Source organism: Rhagoletis pomonella, unplaced genomic scaffold (assembly GCF_013731165.1).
Source record: "Rhagoletis pomonella isolate Grant_MI unplaced genomic scaffold, Rhpom_1.0 Rhpom_scaffold_00013, whole genome shotgun sequence".
Taxonomy (NCBI): Eukaryota; Metazoa; Arthropoda; class Insecta; order Diptera; family Tephritidae; genus Rhagoletis; species Rhagoletis pomonella.
The window spans coordinates 11,757,793-11,767,213 of record NW_023458567.1 but is presented as its reverse complement, the minus strand read 5'-3'; the positions used below and the strand labels follow the sequence as shown (position 1 = coordinate 11,767,213).

General features: G+C 44.0%; 1 protein-coding gene across 2 annotated transcripts in view; it reads right to left on the bottom strand.

The window, feature by feature from the left end:
• Nucleotides 1-6,732: 6,732 nt before the first annotated feature.
• LOC118748807 (putative metabolite transport protein HI_1104) overlaps nt 6,733-9,421 on the bottom strand; it is a 54,582-nt gene continuing 51,893 nt past the window's right edge. Inside the window, exons 1-4 of one of the 2 annotated variants that reach the window (XM_036483496.1) lie at nt 8,462-8,708; nt 8,119-8,382; nt 7,203-8,044; nt 6,733-7,137 (exon numbers count right to left, since the gene is read on the bottom strand). In XM_036483496.1, the coding sequence (XP_036339389.1) occupies nt 6,875-7,137; nt 7,203-8,044; nt 8,119-8,382; nt 8,462-8,688 (1,596 nt within the window). In that variant the 5' untranslated portion in view covers nt 8,689-8,708 and the 3' untranslated portion in view covers nt 6,733-6,874. Of the gene's footprint in view, nt 7,138-7,202; nt 8,045-8,118; nt 8,383-8,461; nt 8,709-9,421 lie in introns of those variants that run through there. The other variant, XM_036483495.1, reaches the window with a different exon arrangement.

Sequence of the window (9,421 nt, the reverse complement as noted above, 5' to 3'; positions counted from 1 at the left end):
ACAAAATATTTTAGCTTTATATTCATAAATAGGTATAAATGGATATACCTTTAGAAAAGGATAAAAATAACACTTCATTTTTTTCTTTAAATTCTCCAATTGTTGAGCCGAACCGAAACCCTTGTCTAAAGCCAAGAAAACCCGTTTCGATGAACCAATTCAAAGGTGCAAAAAAGTTCACGTCCCTGGTTAAAATGCAGTGAAAAACTGGTTTTGACAACAAAAAAAAGCACACTATAGACCTCCGATTGGGACATGCGAAAATCCTAGAAACTTTCCTCTCCTCTGACTAGACAGTGAATTCTTCATAAGAGTCCCAGAAAGGAACGAATACGAAGGTGCCATGGTCTTAGGCTCCGGGTCTACGGCTATCTACGCAGATAATAAAAGTGACACTGCAGCGTTTTTCACGTGGTTGATACCTTACGCTGCATTATAGGCGCCATAGACGTACGTATTGACTCGCCTTTCGACTAAACACAGTTGAGTCGTTCAGAGTCATGTCGGTGTAACTAATACATATGTAGGGATTCCCTTAAATTCGTAAAGTCTTAAACCGTGTAAAACTCTTAAGTTTACGAGGCTTTCATGGGAACGCCCACTTTGCGAAAAGGTGTAAATAGGTGCGTAAAGAGACTGTTTGACAGATCAAAAGGGTTTTGTGAAGCAATTTTTGTTGCTTAGTATTTGCCATAACAGGCCGTCATCTTGTCTCTATCACTCTTGGCTAAAATACAATTGAAAATGCCGAAAATTAGCAGAAAACCTAAGTCAACTAAAGTTAGTGGATGAAATTCATTCATTTAATTCGCGTATTATTTTTATTTCTCATTTATTTTCATTATTTTATCGCACATTTTAGTATACAAATTTCGGCCCATCGGCAACACTGAATTTTACGAGGTCGTTTGAGCATCAAATTTGCCTCGAAAATTTACGAGGGGCTCGTAAATAGGCTCCATACAAATTTTGACAGTTCTTTTACGAGGCTCGAAAATTTGCGAGCTTTACGAGGTTTACTAGGCTTTTACGAGTTTAAAGAAAGACCCCTATTTATTTCATAAACACATCCAACTCGACTGGCGAGTCAGACGCACCGTGTATGCTGTCTATTAGAGCAGCCTATCACGATATTTTCGGACAGTCAGACTCATATGAAACCTTTAAAATATAATGGAACAACCAGTTGTCATCGAAACGCTCGGTATTCGTTGTCTGCTCATAGGGACGTCCCTGATAACTGCATGACCTGCAAACTGGCGAGGTAAGGGAAATAAATATCCGTGGTGAATTCCGCCCAGGAAATAGGCATGCCACTAACCTCCTCAAAATATAAATAGAAAATTTTCTTGGGCGTGGAGGTAAACTCCAGTTGGGGCTCCGGAACGCACCTGTCAGACTACATCTCTCCGCTCTTAGATTAGATACTGCTTTATGGGCACACATGGTTCGAGAAAGTAGAGAATTTCGTTTACTTGGGAACCAGCATTAACACCGATAATAATGTCAGCATTGAAATCCAACGCAGAATCACACTTGCCAACAAGTGCTACTTTGGACTGAGTAGGCAATTCAGGAGTAAAGTCATATCTCGACGTACGAAAACCACACTCTATAGGTCACTCATCATGCCCGTGCTGGTATATGGCGCAGAAGCATGGACAAAGACAACATGAGGAGCCTCCCAAGGCACATAAACGTACTCCAACTCAACTGCAACGGACTCCAGAGCAAGATTGAGGAGATAGCAGTCTTCATGGGTCGGCACGGTATATTGATAGCTGCGGTCCAAGAAACGAAGTTGCACAGCAACTCAACTCTGTTGGGTTGCGCCGCCTACAATGTGCTCCGTAAAGATCGCGAGCGAGATAATGGTGGTGGACTAGCGTTCATTCTACACCACACAGTGCAGTATCGGCTAATCGAAGAAGACATCGACCCAAGGGACACTACCCTAGAATGTCAGGGCATAGCTGTCCGGTCAGGCGATGTCGAGCTCGAAATATTTAACGTGTACATACCCCCTGTCACCTGCTGCCCGGCTGGATATCTCCCTGACATAGGTGCGCTACTCAGAGGCGAAAACCGATTGGTAGTAGGTGACTTCAATGCGCACCACGATCTTTGGCACTCAAGCCTGGCCAATGATCGGAGGGGAAACAGTTTGGCTGAGCAGATAGACGATTCGACATTCTGCACCATGAACGACGACGCCCCCACCAGGATTGTGGGCAGCTGCAGCAGCTCGCCAGACGTAACAATTGCTAGCGCTGGTCTGATAAATAGCATATCATGGCGACCTATGCTAACGTTAGCATCAGACCATCTGCCCATAATCATCTCGATCAATAAGCCCACCGACTTTGCTCCCGCGGATCACCGAACCTACACCAACTTCAACAAAGCTGATTGGAACGGCTTCGCGGAAGTTACCGAGAGCAGCTTCGCCGCCCTCCCCACACCTACAGACGTACATGCTGGCGAACGCCAGTTCCGCAAGGTAGTCACAGCCGCAGCAGCTCGCTTCATACCGTCCGGACGCATCGCGGAAGTCCGCCCAAATTTCCCGGCTGAAGCAGCTGTACTAGCAAATGAGCGTGACCACCTACGCCAGGTCGACCCCGGGGACCCTCGCTTGAGGGAACTTAATTTGGAGATTCGGCAACTGGTAAATCAACACAAGCGGACAAAGTGGGAAGAGCACTTGAATGCCTGTAACTTCACCTCTGGTGTGAGTAAGCTCTGGTCAACCGTGAGGTCCTTGTCCAACCCGACGAAGCGTGATGACAGAGTGGAAATTTCATTCGAAGGTCACGCCTCATCGGACCCGAAGAAATGCGCGAACTATTTCAGTCGGCAATTCACACTGCATCCTTCGGTAGACAAGGCCAAACGTCGAGTGACCAGGAGGCTGCACAAACTGCCCAAAAACGATGCACCACTTGTTTTCACCAGCGGTGAAGTAAAGGGGGCCATCGGGAAGGCGAAAGCCTCCAAAGCCATTGGACCCGACGGAATCTGTATGCTGATGTTGAAACATTTGGGGCCTGTGGGGGTAGCATACCTCACGGAGGTCCTCAATTTGTCTATGACCACTCTCATCATTCCTGATGTGTGGAAATCAGGGAGAGTGGTCCCACTGCTGAAACCGGGGAAGCCCGCCAACAGAGGAGACTCTTATCGCCCGATAACGCTCCTTCCCCGGTCGCGAAGACACTTGAGGCCCTGCTGCTCCCATACTTCACCTGCCACCTAACCCCAGCGAAACATCAGCATGGCTTCCGTAAAGTGCACAGCACAACAACAGCACTTAACGCCATAAACACCCAGATAACCCGCGGCCTAAATCGAAACCGCCCCTGTGAGAGAACTGTCCTAGTAGCGCTGGACTTGTCAAAGGCGTTTGACACCGTCTGCCATTCCACGCTGCTAGAAGACATTGAGGCCTCCTCTCTCCCACAGGGACTGAAGCGATGGTCGGCGAATTATATGAGTGGTCGGCAATCATCAGTAATCTTCAGAGATCAAACCTCGAAACCTAGAAGAATAAAACAAGGGGTTCCACAAGGTGGTGTTCTCTCCCCCTTACATTTTAACTTCTATATCTCGAAACTCCCCCAGCCACCTGAAGGAGTTTCCCTGATCTCCTACGCTGATGACTGTTCGATTTTGGCGTCTGGGAATGGAATTGATGACCTCTGCTCAAAAGTAAACGGCTATCTCTCCAGCCTTTCTCGCTTCTTCACTGCAAGGAGCCTAACCCTCTCCCCAACGAAATCAACGGCGACCCTCTTCACCACCTGGACGAAGGAGGTCAGGCTTGAATTAGGCATTCACGTCGACGGCACACCAATACCGACGGTGAACAACCCGAAAATTTTAGGGGTTACCTTTGATAGCCTGCTCTCTTTCTCCGCGCACACAACCGCAGTTGTCAACAAAGTACAGAGCCGCAACAAGGTCCTCAAGTCGCTCGCCGGCAGCACTTGGGGCAAAGACAAAGAAACGTTGTTGGCAACATACAAGGCAATTGGCCGGCCGGTTCTAAATTATGTTGCGCCAGTTTGGACGCCGGGGACTAGTTGGACGCAGTGGACGAAGCTACAGACTTGTCAGAACGCCGCACTCCGGACAGCGACCGGGTGCCTTCTGATGACGCCTGAGCATCACCTACACAGTGAGGCCCAAGTGCTCCCCGTAAGGGAACACAACAAGATGCTCTGTAAGCAGTTTCTTGTGGGGTGTCACAGAAGTGAACACCCCAACAGACCACTGCTGGAGGAGGAGCCTCCGCCCAGGCACGTCAGGGGGCACCTATTCATGTACAAGGACGCAGTCCAGACCTACACAGACCAACCACTGGACCCAATGACGTACAGACGAGCGATTAACGACATTCATAGGGAGTCTGTCTCCACCTACCTCGACTCCCGGCCTAGGAATGTCGTTATCGGAGCCCAATCACCACCTGTGGAAGAGACGGAGCTTCAGTTACCTAGAGAGACCCGCGTTACCCTGGCTCAGTTACGGTCTGGATATTGTAGCCGCCTAAACAGCTACCTGTCCAGACTCGACCCAAACATCCAAAATGAGTGCCCGGCATGTGGAGACTCCCCCCACGACACCAACCACCTCTTCACATGCCAGCTCAATCCGACTCAACTAACACCTCTCTCCCTTTGGTCCGACCCCATCGAAACAGCTCGTTTCCTGGGCCTACCGTTAGTTGTGCTTGACGATAATGATTAAAAGTTGACCCGAAACAGGCGGGGCTTAGTAGTGCCGCTACAACAACAACAACAACATGAGGAGGCCCTTGTAGTATTCGAGAGAAAGATTTTGCGGAAGACTTACGGGTCTTTACGCGTTGGCGACGGCGAGTACCGCAGACGATGGAACGATGAGCTGTTTGAGCTTTACAACGACATGGACATAGTGCGGCGAATTAAAATACAGCGGCTCCGCTGGCTTGGTCATGTCGTTCGAATGGACACCGATGCTCCAGCTCTGAAAGTATTCAACTCGGAACCCGCTGGTGGTAGCAGAGGAAGATGAAGACCCAACTGAGATGGAAAAACCAGGTGGAGACTTGGCTTCACTTGGCATTTCCAATTGGCGCCAGTTGGCACAGAAAAGAAACGACTGGGGTGCTTTGTTGAACTCGGCCAAAATCGCTTAGGCGGTTACAGCGCCAAATAAGAAGAAGAAAAATATTTTTTCCGCAGCTGAAGGGACGAGGAAGATGTAGAGAGCATTGAACACTATCTCTGCCATTGTTCCACCCTGGCTAAGACGCGTGACTAATTCATTAAAAAGTGCTTTATAGTTTGTATAGCCGACTTAAATCCAGCGAATGTTCTCGATGTTCAATGCTACGTATTTGAATACTGGACGATGAAGGAAAAACATAAAACAAATCTGCAAATTAAAGAAAAGTTCTCCGTAATTTTTTTTTTTTTTTGGGCAATTTGAGATACCGATGGCGAATGGCATATAAGGTGAAACGACGTGCTAGACCAACTCATAGAGGACAAAAATATATGCAATTTGTTTCACGAAAGTGAAGCGAATAAAATGGCTAGGCCTCGCATTGAGTATAGACTATTTGAGAGGACAAACGAAAATAGTAGACGTCAAGGCATTCACCACCAAAACAAAGGGTAGACCAAGATCAAGATGGGCTGACGAGCTGGTAGAAGAATAGAAAAAACTAAAGAGGAAGAACTAGAGGGGGGTCTCGAAGGATCGAGTTTGTGTGGAGATTCTATGTGCAGCAGACCAAGCCACACATAGATCTGTGTCGCTAAAAAATTATGACAAATAAAGCGCGCTTGGGGGTTTAACTACTGTTCAAGGACTGTGGCACCAAAGAAGTTCAAAATCGAATATTGCAGACTTCTAACCTTATTTTAACGTTGTGAGCAGCAGGCATTTAAGTCTAAACACGCTATGGGTTTTAGTCAAGGCAGCTGTAGCTGCTTCTTTACGATAGATTTACACCCTGCAACTCTCTTTTACATTTCGTTTTCAAATTAAAAACAAAAAAAAAAAAACAATTGCTTATAAAATTATTTTAAGTACAAGTTTTATTCGATATGTACAAAACACTTTTTGCAATTATTCTAAGTTGTTAGTGTCATTGGTGTAAAAATTAACATCTAGTTTATATGAACAAATACTCTGTTAATTGTTAATATTAACTCCTAACAATTAAACTAAATAATAATTGCCTTTACGTAGTTTGAAACTTCTTGTTTCCACTATAGACAACTTTCTGGGTGCTACTACTAAATTAAACTTTAACGTATTTTTATAACATAGTGAAATAAAAAAAAAAACACTTAACAAACTTTAATATTTTATAACAATCTTAAGCAATTGTTTGTTTCTTCTTTTTCACAATTTCCATCTACTATACATATGCATGTATATGAATAAAAAATAATCCAATCGATTTAAACTTAATGCATATAAAATATACACTACTAGTGAGGTACGTGAAGATTTTGAAAAATTCATCAATGTGTCATCATAATGCATGATAAAACCATAGTTAGGTGAAACCGTTCTCTCAATTCGTCAGCCATGATTTTTTTTTGAAGTTTGCTAACAGATTAAAATCATATAAAATTGAGAGTAAAAAAAGGAATTGTTCAAACTTGTTGTTTGAGATTGAAAATGAGAATATGTGTGTGAGTTGGTATGTAAAATTTTGAAATTAAATTGCTTGCAAACGTCAAGAATTCGAAAAATTCCTCTCAGCGGTTCTACCTTCCTATTTTTTTATCATGATCATAATCTACATATTATGTATATGAATGTATCAGAAAACTTAGGCCCATTTTCGCCTATGTCGTTGGGTTCGCAACTAACTTCACAGTCTGCTGCTTTCACGCGTTGCAGGCGCGTACTTATCGCGTCCATTGCTCGATAACTGCAGATGCTGTGGAATTACCGCGGGACGTCCATTATGTGGCAGTGTATCATCAACGGTAAATACAGAGTTGTCATGACCGCGCATTTGACGTGTGTGTGCCTCCAGGCTATCGATCTTTTGCTCACCTTGCGCTGTGCTAGAATCTTTGTCCTTTGGTTTGCCCTCCAGCAAGAAGCAGGTGATGAGGAACAGCACTGAGCCTATTTGTATAGATAAAAAAAGTAAATACTTGACCCTTGCGTCTTTATGTACAACTCAAACTTACTTATGCCATAGAAGCCTGCGTAGAAAATCATAAACGCCTCCCGGAAACCGATTATCTTGGCTATGGGGTCGAGCAGAATTGGCAAATTACCACCAACGTTGTTCATCACAAACAAGAACACGCCGATTGTTGATGAGCGCACCTGCAGCGGCACTATTTCCACCACAATCGCAAATACAATGCCGAACCACATCTCAGCGAAGAAATAACTGCAGCCCAATGTTATCATAGCCCATAAGGGATCGTAGTATACAGAGCCAAATGCCGGCAATGTTGCTATTAGCTGACTTAAGGCTAGCACTAGGGCGCGTGAACGTATACCCATTTTAGCCACAATCTTATCGGAGACAACACCACCCACAACAACGCCAATACTGCCAATACCAATAGTGACAGCAAACAACCACCAACCGAGATCCACGTCTGGAAAGTAAGTGTTGTAGTATAGATCCGCGTTATAGGCGAAAGTCATGCCACCGGAGTGACGTATGGAAGCAGCAATCATCAACATAATCATGGCAGGATTGGCTAGCACTTTCCATAAGCCAATTTTCTTGCCATCTTTGGTGCGATCGCCCTCGCCAATTGCTTTGCGTTCAGGTTCCTTAAGTGTGGTGCCAGTTAGCGCAGCCAGTAGCACCGCTAATACGCCAGTACCCAGATAACACACACGCCAGCCCAGATTGAAGAAATTCGATCTGGTAATGTAGCGACCCACGGGGAAGGCAATACCGTATCCACCGTAAATGCCCCAATTGAAAATGGCCATGACAAGTGCGCGTTTATTTTCGGGGAATATATCCGACATAATGCCTGTGGCTAGCGGATTACAACCAGACTCACTGTTGAAGCAAAAAAAAACGCAAATCATTAGTTTATGGTATGTATGCTTATTTATGAAATTTTCGATACTCACCCTAAGGCCATGACCATACGCAATAGCACCAACTGCCAGTAAGCGCTCACAGTACCTTGTAAAATTATTGCAACGGCAAAGATTAGCGTACAAACTGTTAACATTTTGACACGATTATATTTATCAGCGGCGAAACCCATGAAAACGCCAGCAATAGTGAAGACCAAGATGAAGGTGGGACCAGCAAGTATTTGATAATCAATACCCAAGCCATTGTAATTCCATTCACAGTACGCAGTATCATTTAAAGCCAATGCGAGACAGCTGTAAGATGACAGAGGAAAAATATTTTATGTAAGTCTATTGGTATATAAAAAGAAAAGCGGACGCATGCTTTACATACCTATTCTCTTCTTTTACGACTGAACATTGCTGTGGTAGCTCGAAGCGATTGAAATTTGTATTATTCTGCTGACAAGCTTTGTCGCCATAATCCAATTCAATGGCGGTCTGTTTGGATGTTACACCGATGAGATAATGGCCCAGTTCACCAAGTATATAGCCAACTGTAAGCACGGCCAAAACGTAGACATTGTAAAAGCCGCTTAGCTTCTTAAGTATTGAAACCATTTTGTGACTAAGAGTGTGTGCTGAAATGAGATTAATGCGAGAATTGAGATGTTAACTAAAAAGTGCTGGTAAGCGAAGTGTTTTTCAAAATTCAGAAGTGGCATAATTACTAGTCATATACTATAATGTTAAATTAAAACTGGACGAGTATAGGACGACTGTATAAATGTACACAAATCAGTTGCGCAACGCCACAACCGTTTTGTCTCTAAAGCAAACTTGGCGAGGGAGGACGGAAATTCATTCCAAAATACTGCGGCTAGTTAGATTTTGGCTAAGAACGACTCTTGGTATTGTGATTCTACTTTCGGAACAATTTCGTGCTAATTGAAATTTCTCTCTGATATGAAATTGGCCATTTCGTATAGATTTTGTCGTTGAACTCATATCTGATAAGTAGCGCACAGCATTTTAAAATACATCTCTTGTCCTTTCACAAGCCGCACAGTGTACTTTTTGAACACTGCACGCGAATTAATCGTAGCGCTTTCGACAGAAACAGCATTTTGATACGAAACAAAATGGTTTTGAAAGCTAAAGTAAATCCCTCGAAAATGCGAAAAAAAATCATGCAAAATACACGGGATTTATTCCAAAACAAAAAATTTATGTATTTTTTATTATACTAGTATTATAGATTTTGAGACGAGCGACACGATTCCACTGTTTAAAATTCGAAGAAAAATTTGAACACCTTAATTTGAAAAATGCATTATTTATTGCATTTTTTTTT